The sequence below is a fragment of the Megascapheus bottae genome, chromosome 19 (assembly GCF_031878675.1).
Source record: "Megascapheus bottae isolate mThoBot1 chromosome 19, mThoBot2.hap1, whole genome shotgun sequence".
Taxonomy (NCBI): domain Eukaryota; kingdom Metazoa; phylum Chordata; class Mammalia; order Rodentia; family Geomyidae; genus Megascapheus; species Megascapheus bottae.
Window position 1 is genome coordinate 39,691,047 of NC_143527.1, and position 15,717 is coordinate 39,706,763.

At 40.5% G+C, this 15,717-nt stretch overlaps 1 protein-coding gene across 5 annotated transcripts in view; it reads right to left on the bottom strand.

Moving 5' to 3' along the window:
• Positions 1-247: 247 nt before the first annotated feature.
• Positions 248-15,717, bottom strand: part of Lpin2 (lipin 2) — an 84,956-nt gene continuing 69,486 nt past the window's right edge. For 4 of the 5 annotated variants that reach the window (XM_090353384.1, XM_090353383.1, XM_090353385.1 and 1 more), the window contains 12 exons: positions 12,713-12,900; positions 10,637-10,730; positions 9,535-9,604; positions 8,932-9,021; positions 7,744-7,826; positions 6,029-6,188; positions 5,048-5,196; positions 4,469-4,555; positions 2,917-3,069; positions 2,528-2,642; positions 1,794-1,897; positions 248-1,479 (listed from right to left, as the gene is read on the bottom strand). In XM_090353384.1, coding sequence (XP_090209510.1) covers positions 1,335-1,479; positions 1,794-1,897; positions 2,528-2,642; positions 2,917-3,069; positions 4,469-4,555; positions 5,048-5,196; positions 6,029-6,188; positions 7,744-7,826; positions 8,932-9,021; positions 9,535-9,604; positions 10,637-10,730; positions 12,713-12,900 — 1,438 coding nt within the window. In that variant the 3' untranslated portion in view covers positions 248-1,334. The remainder of the gene's footprint in view (positions 1,480-1,793; positions 1,898-2,527; positions 2,643-2,916; positions 3,070-4,468; positions 4,556-5,047; positions 5,197-6,028; positions 6,189-7,743; positions 7,827-8,931; positions 9,022-9,534; positions 9,605-10,636; positions 10,731-12,712; positions 12,901-15,717) is intronic. The other variant, XM_090353382.1, reaches the window with a different exon arrangement.

The window sequence follows — 15,717 nt, forward strand, 5'->3', positions numbered from 1 at the left end:
CATTCTTTCAGGTCCAGATTCTTTATTTCCTGTCTTCTCCCAAAAGGAGGACTGACCTAGGGCCTTTTCAGGTCCCCAGAAGTCTCCTCTTACACAGTTCTCTTAACATTAGCGATACAGCTGAAGACATTCCGCTGATCACGAACTCCAGAGGGGCTTACAGCTCAAGACCCTCCCCTTGTGCTATCTATGCAAGACATTTGACATGAGCTCATGATAAAAGAAACAGCTTTGTTTACTGGACTGGTTAAGTGAAAAAGCACGAATGTCCTCATGTTCCATTAAGTTTCATACAGCAGCTTTTCACTGTTGAGCACACAAATGTCCCAGCTGGTAAAAGTCAAGACTAGTGGGCTGGAGACACTGATGCCCTATTGGCCGCTCAATGACCCCTCCGCTCTAGCACATTTCCATGGGCTTATTTACAGGGTCATGATTCCAAATGCCAAAGTCCAGACTGCTGGCCAATGGCTTATAGGAAAGCTCCAATGGCCTCCTCAACAAATCTGAAGCACAGAAAAGCAGACATCTGTTCTCAAAGATATTATTTAAAGGCCCACCTAAGCCAGACAATAGGTAGAAGGTCAGAGAAAAGGGCTATTCCTGGAATCCAATGCAACTGTGTATCAACAGTTGAGACACAGCTGTTGCTTTTTGTTTCCTTTAAACCCCAGTCTCTCACCATTATTCCAGATATCAGACACAGACTTCAATCAAATATGGACCCGTTCTTCTGGCTAGACCTAAATCATTTAAAGGTTTCTTGAAGTGACTCAAGGGGATTTCCTTCTGGAAGGCTACACTGAGGACACTGAGCTCAGTGGCCCTACTGCATGTGTCCTGGGGTCTATCCAACTTTGCACACCACTCCATCTCATTGTATAGGAACGGAGCCCAGAAGAGATGTGCAGAAGTGGTGGTCATCTCTAACTGGACTTTGAAGCAAGCCCTGGTCACAGAAACGATCTCAACTGCCTAGTGAAAATGATAACACTTTACTTTGTGTACTGTGTTGGTCCATTTTTTTTTTTCAGATTCTGTTTACTTCAAGTTTTACAGCTGAAGCACTGCACACAGCTCTGAGGGCAGCATCAATGGCCCGTGTGGCAATGCACAGACTTGTACCTTAGGAGTCCCTCACTTCTCCTCCTGGCCTCCGAGCAGTGGTGTCTGGAAGGTGAAGGAGGACTGCAGTACCAGCTCCAGGGCCCTGTCCTTGCTATGGAAAGCAAGTGCCCTGCTGTTAGCCCTGGGTTCTCATCTGCGAGAGGGCTGGTCACCTCCTCTACTGGAGACATGTGACTGTAGCCCCACTTTTGTCAGAGTGTCACACTTCAGGCCAGGTCATCCAGGTCCACGTCAGGGATTGGGTCTCGCCAGTAGCAGAAGGAGCTGAACTCTGGGCATGGAAAGGCAGAATTCTGTTCCTTATTGAGAAGTGGGAACACGTGTTCTACAAGCTCACTCAGCCGGTGGTACCTAGAAGGGATTGGAGAAAGATACACAGTCTGTGACTCCATAAGAGCCACAAAGCACAGAGTGGGTTGTGAGGCAGGCTGTTAAGATAGCCTACTCAACAAGGCAGGCTCAGTCAGATCTCAGTTCTATCCTGGGACATAGATGTCTTGCATACTTAAAGAGAACCAGAGATCCTTTAAACAGTTACTCTGGGGAGAAAATACCCCAAAGATATGTAGCTATAATCTGCTGGCGCTGATCTCATCTGTTATCTCCCTGTCCCCACCTGAGCCTTGGGTTGCAGGGCACTGGCCAAGAAGTGGGACTACACTTACGATGACTTGTTTCCTTTGGTCCTTTCTTGTATTAGTTCACCCTTAGGGTTCACAGTGAATATTCTACAGTCTGGAACTCCAACTTGTGTGTAAGCATAGACATCCTGCAGAGGAAAACAGAGAAGTCAGGGAGAAGCTCCACTGGCTCCCTATGAACGAGAGGCACTGCACCAGTACAAGACTTTCTATGGAAAATATGTAGCAATAGGAACAGTGCAGTTTTGCCTCTGGAAATTAAACTTCAGATAAACCCAAAGTAAGGAGTGGTGCCAAACCCAGAGAGTGACTAGGGAGGCAGAAAACTTGGGAAACAAAGGAGGAAGACTATAGGGATCTCTGAGAACATGAGCCTGGAAGCAATACCTTCAGCTTAGCTGTGATGTGGTAGCACTAGCTCTATATGAAGTATGCTGGAAAAGGTTAATAAAAAGGAGCCCTGGCTCTGGGGTGAAACCAAAGACATGGTTTAGAATATATAAGGAAGAGCTGCCTAAGAAAATAGAATTAAAGCTATAGAAACAAAGAAACTCCTTCCATATAAGAGTCCAGGTAGATCTGTACCTATATAGGATCTCCTTAACAGCTATGGGGATTCGGAACAGATTTAGAACAAGGTGAGCAAAACAACCACTTCACTGGAAATGGCTTTGGACTCATGGGAAATACATCCTGATCCACCGCCTCCCCGCAGGATCACTTACATCACACCCGAGCAGGCACCGGAAGACACTTACATTGGGACGGTTTCCAAAGGCAGCATAGAAGGGCTGCTTGGATGGAGCAAACAGGTTCTTAATGTCATTGAGACATTCAATTTTAAACTTCTCTGGTTTCTTTTCTATTACTTCCCTGAGAGATAAATAAACAATATAAGCACCAAATTCAAGAAAGATTTTAGTATGCACAGCTACCCACTTTAATGTTTTGGAACTGGCATTCTGTTTCTTATCCTTTGCCCATCTGTCTCATGACTGAGAGATACAGTTTGGGGAAACAGCTTGAGTTAAAGCTCCTCAGTGGCTGGAAACTCGCTAAGAGTGAACTGTTTGTCCTTACATGCTCTATCTTGCCCTGGCCGTATGCACACTGAGGAAGGAACCGAGGGTGACCGCAGGACAGGTACCTGTGGAAGGCGGAGAATAAGCTGCTGGGGGACAGCATCAGAGGGCCCCGGGGTAAGATTGTGCCCTTGTCATTGACCCAGTGCAGGTAGCCACGAGTCATGTCAGCCATGCCAATGGCTCGAGCAGAACAGTATAAAAACTTGTAGCCGTTCCTGAAAACAAAAAACCAAGAAAACACCATATCCCATTTAGCTTACATTTCGGTTAAAGGGAAAAAAGACCAAAAATCTTTTAAGAGGTCCAAATAAAGTTTCTCTCATATACTGTGAAAGCCAAACTCTTAAACTCAGCAGGAAATTAGAATTTAGATTTCATTTCTCTATGGGACCCAAAAAAAAAAAAAAATGATGGCTGTCCATGCAACTGATAATGGTGCCAAGTTTAAAAGTACTAAAATAGGGCTGGGAGTGTGGCCTAATGGTAGAGTGTTTGCCTAGCATGCACAAAGCCCTGGGTTTGATTCCTTGGTACCACCTATACAGAAAACCCCGAAGTGGTGCTGTGGCTCAAGCAGTAGGGCTCTAGCCTTGAAAGAGCTCAAGGAAAGTGCTCAGGTTCTGAGTTCAAGCCCCAGGACTGGCAAAAAATAAAAGTACTGAAATAATTCATGCAGTATCAAGTCCATGAGAGCAAGGCCCAGGACAGAAAATCCTTTAAAGTATCAGCTATAAAGGAAAGACACAAAGGATTTTTACAAGGACAATTTGCAGGATGCAAGCTACTCTGTAATGTACAGAACAAAATTATCCCTGTGTAACAGATATCTATCATTTCCTATCATGGCATTCTCAACTAATGCTGAAGACAGTGCTATACATTCTCAAATAAATGCAGCTCCAGAGGTGTGAGGATCCCAACAAACGATCCCGTGGTTTTCCTTCAAATGCCCTGAAAGAAGAGTAGTCAACTGTTCTCCATGTATGAATAAATCTTGCCTAGTGAGTAAACCAAAAATGAAAATCAGCTTGTGTTTAGTACTAACTAAACTTATTGTAAACTACTAACTAAACTAACTTATTGTAAGGCCTAAAGGACTACTACACCTCTGTAGTAGGGGTACTTAAAACTCACACTATTATGAGACTTAGCAGATAATTCATGGAAAGATAATGCATGAACAATGCTAGGCACACACCTCACACTATTAATTATACAGAACAGTACTGTCTGGACTTTAACACAATTTATGTGGACTGGTAATTTACACTGTTTTTCTCTTGGTGGTACTGGGGTTTGAAGTCTGAGCTTCTGCCATGCTTTTTTACGTCAGTTCATTTTTCAGATAGGGTTTCTTGCTTTTGCCCGTGATTGGTCTTAGACTACAATCCAATCTCTGCTTAAGAAGCAGCTATTATTTCATGCTTGGGCCAGTCTATCTTTGCTAACATTTTGCCCAAGCTGGCTCCAAACCTCGGTTCTACCTCCTCTGTCTCCCAAGTAGTTGGGAGTGCAGTCATCATTCCCAGCCTAGCTTATGATATTTTTCTATAGCTTATGATAAAAACAAAACAGGCTCACTAGAGCGAGATGGCCTGGGGAAGGGATACCTACTCATTGATGGAGTGGTAGAGCTTCGCTATACCCTGATGAGTCCAGTCTTTACCCAGTTGTGGGAGAATCTGCCCCAAAGCATCAGACCTGAGAAGGCAGAAGCAGGAAAAGGTACCAGGAGTCAAACATATGAAGCTAAGCATTTCACATTTGTTGAATATCAGTTGTGAACTGGGTGGGATAGCAATCAAGGATACGCTACAAAGCCTATTTCATCATACGTTCATGTACAGGTCATTGCCTGGCAGTCCTCAGAACACATGTCTACTGGGGTGTTTCTAGAAGTACAGTCACTCAAAAGCTGGATGTTGATTTTCAGAGACAGCTTACCACTGCATATTGTAGTTTGTGTCCCTAACCGCAATATTTTCTTAGAACACCAGAATTTTTTATGTTCCATTTACATGAACCACCCATCTCCTTGATTCATACAATTATACTGTCTGCACTACATTTAGAATATTATGGTTTAAAAAAACACTTCCACTGTGGCTGAGAGCTGACTATTTCTCTCAATCCCCTCCTCTGTGTGTACTAGCGGACTTTCCCAGGTGCCATCGGCAGTGGGATCATTCTTACTTGGTAATTGTTCCATCGATATCGGAAATGATGATCTTGTCATTCCAGTTCCACAGGTAAATAGTCCCCGCACAGCGGCAGGTACCTTGATACTGGGTTGTAATACTAAAGACAACATCATTGGGGCCATCATGGAGCTTCAGTTTTGCCTTCAGTAAAAAGTGTAAGAACAAATAAAACCAGCTGATGATAGACAATCTGGAAGAATACATTTCAAATTGCAAACTAAACAGTGTTTGACAAATCCAACAACAAAGCAGGCTGTTTCTTTGGCATCAGCCCTTAGCCCAGCTTGGTTCTGAGAATGCTCATAAATGTCTTGAGGAAGCCACTGTTTGAGCAGTGTTTGGGGCTTCCAAGGGCTTTCTAATCTCCCATAAAACAGTTCTGTCCACAACCTCTTTCTGAACTCAGGAAAACCATTTCATACTGAAAATAGGTCAAAATGTGCGATGGAAAATAAACGAGAGAAAAATTTGTGCTTAAAAAAGTTATTTCTCTGTTGTTTTGATTCCCAAAGACAATGGGCTTAAGTAAGATTCACCAGGGAAGCCAAGCACTGGTAGCTCATGCCTATCACCCTATCTACTCAGGAAGGCTGAGACCAAAAATGGCTCTTTGAAGCCAACCCTGGCAGAAAGAGCTCCAAGACTGAATTTTCAATTAACTATCAAAAAGCTGGACTGGAGGTGTAATGCAAGAGGTAAATCATCAGGTATGAACAAGAAAGCTGAAAGAAAGAAAGAAAAAGCCCTGGATCTGGATGATAAATATTTAAAAGATTAATTCCTTAGTTCATGTCTATAGACTGCAGGTCAGGTCTGTGTTGTTCACATTACCTAAATGGCTGCAATGAATCATAGAGGAAGGGGTTTGCACTGTAGATAAGGAATTATTTGACCACACCCCATGTACTCTATTGCAGGTGGGTATTAGGAATTACAAAGCCTACTGGATCCACAGGGATCAAATGAGACTCACAATTTGGTCCGAGGAGAGTCTGAGAGACTTCTTATATGACGTCATGCTGCCATGGCTCAGGGTCTCTGTGGGAAGAGTATCCACTTTGATTGTTTCTTCCAGCTCCTGTGACCCCTCGTCGCTGGATGTGTCATCCTCGGCTGCCCTGTTCAACATCAAACTGTTACAAAGAGACAACAAGGAGCCAAATGTCCATGGTTCACGCTAGTGCCAAACTGTGATTCCCAGATCTTATTTGCTCCTAAATACTGTAGCTAGGATTATAGGCATGAGTCACCAGTCTAGTAGAATTTTAATTTAGGTTCAAATAAAAAAAAAGAAGTGGCACATTCTATTAATAATCCACCTAGAGAGGATGAGATAGGAAGATTCTAAATTTAAGGCCAGTCTATGCTACATAGTGAGACCTTGTCTAAACAGAAAACAAAAACTAAAAACCAACCATCCAAACATGCAAAAACGAAAAGGAAAAAGAAAAAGAGCTACTGCCCCATCCCTTGAGCCACAGCACTACTTCCGGTTTTCTGGTGGTTGAGGTAAGAGTCTCATGGACTTTAGTGCCCGGGCTGGCTTTGAACCTCAATCCTTAGATTTCAGCCTCCTGAGGAGCTAGGATTATAGGCATGAAGCCACTGTAACTGATTTTTTTTTAAAAGCTAGTAAGTTTAATTTCATAAATTCTTCATACAAAGGCAAAGACCAATACTAAAGTCTTTCTTGGACTTATGTAAAGCAGAACCCAATTCTCTTACCAATTAAGATTCTATTTTATTTTAATTATTTATTAACATTGATTTTTACATCATATTTTAAATGATGTGCTTAACAAACAAATATTCAAGAAGGGAAAGAGATTGTTTTATTTAAAATCTATTTTACACTATTTAGAATTCTTCTAAGTCAGATATGTCTTGCACACTGACCTTACGTAGGCTGGTGTGTATGAAATCCTATTAATGAAGAGAATTAGAGGTAGTTTTGCAAATGTGTTCACTTATTTCCCCATGATTATCTCTATCAAGCAGCCCTGCTACCAGCTGGAAGGGCTGAAGTTTACAGACAAATGCTCTGAAAGCTGGCTGAGCCCAAAGGAATGAGTGAACAGAAAAAGGTTTCCATACCACTTGAATGTTTAATAAAATGTTTCAGGAAAAAAATTTTAAGTTATTTTAAAAGAAAGTAAATCAGCTGCTTGAATTTGACAAAACTAAGATCAAAGCTGTTAACAATTTTCTTTAGAATTGAACCACTTATTCATACTACTATGAATAATTAAATTGCATTAGAATAACCAACCTTTGGGGAATAAAAAGAATAAGATACATTTGGGCTTTGACTACTGAAAGTTAGTAAGCAGAAAGAGTACTAAATGAGGGCACAAACTACAATGGGCACAGCATGAGCAACTCATCTCTTGGCTAACCAACTCTTCAGATTCCTTTTCATGCCTCCCTTGGGCATCTGACAGAAAGCAGAGGCACCAGGAACAGTAACATTTAGCACACACCTAGGGTCCTGTCCTCAAGTCTCACCTTCCTGTCACGACTTCCATGGTTCCATGTTACTTATATTTTTTAGAAACGCAGTTGTCAGGTGAGTGGCACTTAGCCAATAAACAAACATCTTTTTCCTGTATCAGATGGATGTCACTAAAACTTTAAAACAAAAAATTCAAATCAGCCTAAGTGCTCTGAGCGAAAATTATAGGGCCTCACCTGGCACTGGCTGGCTCCTTAGTATTGGACTGCAGCTCACTGGTTGGTGGCATCTCAGATTTTCCCTCCTTGGCCTCTGGAAGCTGGAAAAAAAGATAATGGCAATATGCAATGAATGTTTTCCCTGCAAATAAGCCAAACTTACCAGCTGTCTTCTCTAGGAAAAATAAAACCTGAACTCACAAAGACTTAAACACACCGTCTGACAGTATAGTAGCAACTTGAGACAGAAGTGTTGTCATGCAGAAAAATATCCCTACAAAGCCAGTTAAGACATTTTAGAACAGCTCTGTTTCAGTCATAAAATATAACACAACTGATCTAAAATGGTAAAGGCCTTGGCAGAGACACTGGGACACTACAACAGAAGTGCTGCCTGCTCCTTCTGGGAGAAGCATGATGTGGACATGAACTTGGCTCAGACAGACTAATATGCGACATTCCCTGAGACCTCTTCTTCAGAAAGCTTCAATCTACTTGATCCACTACTTGAGTGATGTTGTTCTCTGGAAAAGTCTGATCTACTGACTTGTTAAAAGAGCAGATTGTAGTTATTTGCATGTGGAATTGTGGAGGACTATATACTTTTGCTTTTACTGAAAGGTAAGCCAAGGAAAAGGACAGAGAATACGCTTTAGGGTCAAGACTCAAGGTCGGCTCTAGCTCCATCCCTCATCAGTTGTGTGACTTCATAGAGCTCTTTTTTCTGCCCAAGCTTCATTACTGTAAAATGGCAATTCAAGTATCTTTGGGACTGAGCTGTAGAAAGTTGAGGTTATATATGAAATCACCTACAACAGCACCTGCATGCAACAGCTACTTAAATGCTGTCACTTCAAAATAATACCACATAAAGGGGAGGGTAATGGGGACCAAGACATGTGAAAGAGTATCAATGTATGTGAATTAATGCACCTTCTATCTGGCAAATATCATGCAACCCTTTTATTAATTACAATAAAAAATATTTAAAAAAATAAAAAAATAATACCACATAAAGCTAGCAGAAACAGGATGAACGGCATGTCTATGCCATCTGCTTTCTCTGCTGTATTTTTCTAATAAAATTTTCTATCATCTTAAAAAAATACATACCATATAGCACACTTTTTTTGTATAAGGCCAACAAGTTGTTTGAATGGGAATTCACTTATGTTTAGCCCATAGAAATAATTATAGGTCTGTTACCTGCTTGGTCATGCTTTCTCTCTTTCGCCAAAACCACCAGCGACCAGATTTCTTTGGCATCTTGTCTTTGACCCAGGACTCAACTGTAGCCTGGAAATTAACCAACTTGGGTCAGTATGGGTGAACTATTAGTTAGAAAGTACTCAATTCTTCAACTCCCAGCTCTGATAGTGTTTTCCATAACTATGAAAGGAAAACATTGGGCTAGGAGTATGGCCTAATGGTAGAGTGCTTGCCTAACATGTACAAAGACCAGGGTTCTATCCCTCGGTACCACATACACAGAAAAAGCCAGAAGAGGCTCAAGTGGTAGAGTGCTAGCCTTGAGAAAGCCCAAGGACAGTGAAGGACAGTGCTCACATCTCAAGTCCAAGCCCCAGGAAAGGGGGAAAAAAAAAAGGGACAACATCTTGCTTTAGTGGTAGCTTAGTGTATATACAGTGCTTTAAATGTTGAACGCAGATAAGACACTGGATAATAACTACCCATCTAAGAACAATCAAGTACTATATTCTGTACTCAGGGCCTGGGTACTGCCCTTGAACCTTTTTGCTCAAGGTTTATGTTCTACTTTCAAGAACGCCTCAAATGTGAATCACTCACCTTAGGCAAACTCTTCTGGAATACTTGCAAACTAAGGATCATGGGAGCAGCCAAAGCCCAGTTATAGTAACTGTGAGAAACAAAAATTATTCAAAATCATTACACAAAGACAATGTGGGAGAGAAGTGAAACAGGGTTGGGGAAGATGTAAAGAAGGAGTATAGGAAATGTAGAAATATCTAATTCTTCATTCTTTTCAATAAAAAGATGACCAAGCTGGGTGCTGGTGGCTCATACCTGTAATCCTAGCTATTAAGAAGGCTAGATCTGATGGTCACAGTTTGAAGCCAGCCCAGGGAACAAAGTCTGAGACTTTTTTTTTTTTTGCCAGTCGTAGGCTTGAGCTCAGAGTCTGAGCACTGTCCTTGGACTTTCTCAAGGTTAGAGCTCTACCACTTGAGCCTCAGCACCATTTCTGGCTTTTTTCTATGTATGTAATACTGAGGAATCTAATGTTGGTCTTCGTGCATGCTAGGCAAGCACTCTACCACTAGGCCAAACTCCCGGCCCCTAGTCTGAGACTTTTTGTTTTCTTTTGCCAGTCCTGGGGCTTGAGGTCAGGTCTAAGTGTTGTCCTTGGTTTTCTTAAGGCTAGAGCTCTACCACTTGAGCCACAGAACTATTTCTGGCTTTTTCTATGTATATGTATGTGGTACTGAGGAATCGAATGTTGGTCTTCGTGCATGCTAGGCAAGCAATCTACCATTGGGCCAACTCCCAGACCAGTCCGTGAGACTCTTGTCTCCAAGTAACCACCAAAAGCCCTGGAAATAGAGCTGTGGCTCAAGTGGTAGAGCACTAGCCTTAAGCAAAATAATTTCAAGAATAGTGTCCAGGCTCTGAGTTCAAGCTCTGGGACTGATTTAGAAACACCACCACCAACAACTAAATTTTTGTCTTGGAAACTCTGCTTCAAGCCAAACCTCTCTGACTACAAAAGTATAAACAGAGTAAGAGTATTTCAATGTCTTAAGTTGAGGCTTCATTTAAAGTCATTCAGCATTGGCTCTTTTGTATGAGATGACAAATTTATATAATTAAAAACAGCACCTTGTTAAAATAAATCCCTTATATTCAATAACGATTAAGCAAAAACATTTACCGGTTATATATGCGTATCACAAGGTTAGGATTGTCTATAAGTCCAGGGTTTTCTGCAAATTCATGATAAGTAATGATATGCTCCATAAATTTTTCTGCAATATAAAACAGTGATTAATTTGGTTAGAGATAATTATATTCTGCATAGCTAGAATTATAGGTTGAGGACTGGTTCAAGCAGTAGACCATTTTGTCTAGTAAGCACAAGGTCCTAAATTCAAACACTGAGTTCAGCACTGAAAGCTGAAGCATTCACACTTTCTCTTCTCAGTGGCAATGGGGTTTACAATAACTAATTACTGTCACTTGAGCCACATCTCTAAAGTAAGTCTTTTTTAAACAAACCCTTTTTAAACATACAAAAACAAACAAAACCCTAACATTTTTATATCCACCAAGGCAAAATATCACTTTTTTCCCCTCTCATAGGACCTTTCCTTTTCCCTTATGTAGTTAAAATAAGAAAAACAAACCCAAACCAACAGAAGGGGATATGCTAGAGACTTTCAAAAAAATATCACAGATATGGTGAGAAGGGAGGAACAGAGACAGAGAGAGAGAGAGACGGGGGAAGGGAGGAGGGGAGAATAAACAAATTTGTAAATATACATTAATAACTAAGTTTGTTTTCATAGCAGGGGAAATTACAGAGAATTGTGTAACTGAGGAAAATTTATGGAGATCTTAATACTTTAGATGTGCATACATGTTAGAAAACACAACCAAAGGAAAATTGTAATTGCTGGGATTAAACAGAAATCCAGAATTTTTCTTGGGGTCTTGAGTAAATAAATCCTATGCTCTGAAAGTGCACATGAGAACTTTGCATGAACTTTTATACATGTTCTTAAGTCTGTACTTTATTAGATCCAGGCAAACAAAGAAATTTTTCATATGGGTAATTCCTCTAGGTAATATATTATTTACCTTGTCATTTTCTCTTCCTCAGAACCATCAGACTAGGTTACTAGTCTGATATTTAAAATGAGAGTAAAAGATGTATTTCATTTCAATTTCTATCCCTCCTCATAAATATTTAACCGAGGGAATAAAGGTATATAAAAGAATATAGCCTCATTTTGTACTTAGAAAGAACTGATGGCTCAAATATTCTTGTTTTTTTCACAGTGGGAAATTGGACTCGGAGCCTCAGGTACACAAGGCAAGTGCTCTTCCATTATATTATACCCCTATCCCCAACAATACACTCTTCATTTCTTGTAAAACATCAAACTACTAGGTGTGGTGCCTGTAAGGAACTTGTGGTAGAAGGATCTTGCGATCAAGGCCTGAGACTCTTGTCTAACAAGAAACCAAACCAAGCAAACAAATGGAAGAGATGAAGAAATAATATCTAGTCACCCCAAAGGGTAAAGTTCTAGGACTCCAGCCATACAGTCTGATACAGCATGCCTCTAGTTCTTGCGAAGGGAAGAGAAGACACAAGATGATGTGAAAATGATGTTAGCAGTTATGAAAAGAAAACCACTATCAGCCAAAATAAGAAATGATTAAAAGTTTAGTTTAAAATGAAGATAAAACTAAAAAGGCTGAGGTACATGAGAGTCACTCACACACAACTGTTCCATCACATCTATAAGCTATCTATGTCTGCTCTGCTAAGCTCCTTCCTTATTCTCTTGTAAGCTTTATTTACCTTGTGCTAGCTTCTCAAACTGACACAGAAAGTACTCCTATACTTTTTGCTAGAAAGACCCTTTTACTTAGTGGACAATTCATTTTCTATCACTTTGGAACTTTATCAGGTCTAAGCCCAGTAATTTCCAGGAAAGCAGCTGGTCCCAGTCCCACAAATATTCTAACTCTGTAGATGAAAAGATCAACCAGTGTAGTCTGACCTGGCTGCTTAGCCAACAGGCCAGGAGACTTTAATTTCTTAGTTTGGAATCAGAGCTTTCAAGGTACTATCCTCACCAAATTGTGGTATAAAGTCTAAAATTACAGGAAATTACTGATCTTATGAGAGCAAGTACCCCTGAACTGGGTAAAGGCAGGTTTGAAACCACACAATGACCAAGCTGCTCTACAGTGAACATGGCATGACTGCCCAGCATACCTTTAGAAATTTCTCCGTTCTCACTGAGGCCCCCACAAAGGGAGAGGGTGACATCTGGCAAGTCCATGGCAGAGTCCGAGAGGCACTCGGTGCCACTGTCTGCAGCAGCACTGCCCACAGACTGAGGAGACTGGGAGCCAGACAGTGTGTCAGACTCTGGCCACTGACGAGAGCCTGGGTCTGTTTCACTGTAACAGGGGAAAGAAAAGGTTGAAAAAGATCTGCATTACATTTTTTTTTTTTTGGTTGGTTCTAGGACTGGTGCTGTCCCTGAGCTCTTCAGCTCAAGGCTACCACTCTATACCTCTTGAGCCACAGTGCTACTTCCAGTTTTCTGGTGGTTAATTGGAGGTAAGAGTCTCACAGACTTTAGTGCTTGGGCTAGCTTTGAACCGTGATAAGCCTCCTGAGTAGCTAGGATTACAGGTGTGAGCCACCACGCTTATTATGACTTTTATATTGCTAGCTTACGACTTGATTCACTGGGGTGTTCAAAGCAAACAGCATAGCCTTTAAGAAGGAACGGATGAGGTAGGGAAATGGGGACAAAAACATAAGAAGGGCTATCAATGTGTGTCTCAATCTGGCGAATGTAACTGTAACCCCTTTATATATTACCTTGATAAAAAAAAGGAATGGACAGATAGTAAGACCTAACCTTTTAAAGATAATATTTGAAATCACATCATAAGCCACATTATCAAGAAACTAAATTGTGCTTTTGAAGAATTAACTGTGAATATAGTAAATTATGTCACAAAAATGTGTCACAAAAACCACTGAAGTCATAATACAGTTAAATGTGGTCTTTTGGGTTTTAATTAGAGGGTTACAGGTTTTAAACATTTATTCACAATTCCATGATAAAAATGACATGTTAATTAAAAAAAATCTGACATTTAGAAACCTTTTGATCCTAACTTCCTAGAAAAAGTTATGGAACTATATACATCTTGTACAAAATTACTTGGAAGTCCACGGCTATAAATAAGGCTTTGCCAAATCTATCTATACAAACAGAAAGAACAGAAGAAAACCCTCAAGAGGCTATATCCATTTAGGAAACTAAAGGTCAGAGCTAAAGATGAGGTTTATCCAGTATTTTTCTTTTGGTAGGTAGAAAGTAGAGGTCTAGATGACCATAATGGACACCTTTCGTAATGGAATATAATAAATCTGAGCAAAAGAACAAGGAAATGGCATGCTGTTTTTAGTCACCAATGCTTATTATTCTACACCTCTAAATAAGTATGTAATATCACATTTGACAAATTGCCCTGAACTTTTTCTACAAGCTAACCTTAAAAAAAAATTTTGGTGCTGAACCTAGGACCTCACGTAAGCAGTCTACTACTAAGTGTATTCCCAGAGCAAGAAGCCATTGTTTTTAATGTTTGGGTTAAAAAAAATGCAATCTAGTGAAATTAATGTGCCCTTTTGAAAACAATCTCTACGTTGAATTATAGATGTCAGACAGCAAAGTATACATCCATTTAAAGCAGAAAGCAGCTCCCAAAACTATTTTTTAAACATTTGAATTAGTGAGTTTAGATTTATGAAATTTTCTCATAATAGCAATGCATTCTTACACCTCCAAATTGTGTATCATGGGTTAAGAGTATGTTTTCATTGACAGGGCAAAAAGCCGATCCTGTTGGTTAATGATAATGGAGAAAACCTGTGTCTAAGTGGAGTTAGAAAAGAAGGGTGGGTGGTGAGGGGGGAGAAGATGGCTACATGTTCTCTTAACACCCCTGGGTGCTATTTTTACTAGGCACACGGATAGCTCCTTCTGTAGTTGGGTGTGGACATGTAACTGAGTTAGTACTGGGTATGCTGTACCCTTCCAGCAAGGTTTTTGTTACTTTCACTGGATACTGGACTCCAAGGTCCTGAGGCTCAAGATAGAAGGGACTTATTTGCAGGCGTGCCTCCAAGGAAGGGACTGGAATGATCTCCCCAAGAGCAAAAAAACCCCCTTTGATTGTGGTAGTTCACTATGATGTTGGGCTTTATCAGTTATAGCAGCTGGTGTCTCCCAATCAGTAGTAATATCTGAACATGTGAGGCAGGCCATCTGACTCAGCAGGATGCCAAATCCACAGGAGTAACAGGACTCGTACTCAAATTCTAGCCGTAATTACAAAGACTGGCCAATGAATAGTGAAAATAATGTCACAACAAAACACATACTTAGCACATTAAGAGTTCATCTTTACTTATGAAAGTATCTCAGGAAATTAGTTGGTCAACTACTATTTAGTGGGAAGTAACTCTAAACAATTATAATAGGATATACAAAGTCCCATCATCTGACACTTTCTTCACTTTTTAAAATGAGAATTTAAGAAATCTACTATAGGGCTGGGAATGTGGCTTAGTAGTAGAGTACTTGCATAGCATGCATTAAAGCTTTGGGTTTGATTCCTCAGTACCACACAAACGCTCAAACGGCAGCGTGTTGGCCTTGAGCAAAAGAAGCTCAGGAACAGTGCCCAGGCCCTGAGTTCAAGTTTCCGGACTGGAAAAAAAAATCTTACTATGAGAATGACAATGTAAATAAATAACGAAGGACAGAGAAGAAATTAAGACAGTTTATATTTTAATTTTCCTACTAGAAGAAAATAAAGCAGTTTCAATTTCTCATCTCAAAATGAATTTATGTCGACTTCAGATAAATTTAGGATACAGACAGACCTAAGAAGAAATTTTAACGAGCTCCACAAAACAGCATAAACAAACAAAAAAACAACCTACTATGATGGGTGCAGTGGCTTACGACTGTAATCCTAGCTACTCAGGAGGCTCAGATCTGAGGATCAAGGTTCAAAGCCAGCCCACGCACAAAAGGACCTGAGACTCTTATCTCCAATTAATCTCTAGAAAACCCAAGTGGGGCTTGACTCAAGGGTAGGTGGTAGCCTTGAACTGAAGAGCTCAGGGACAGCACCCAGGCCGAGTTCAAGCCCCATGACCCACAAAAACAAAAAACAAAAAAACCTACT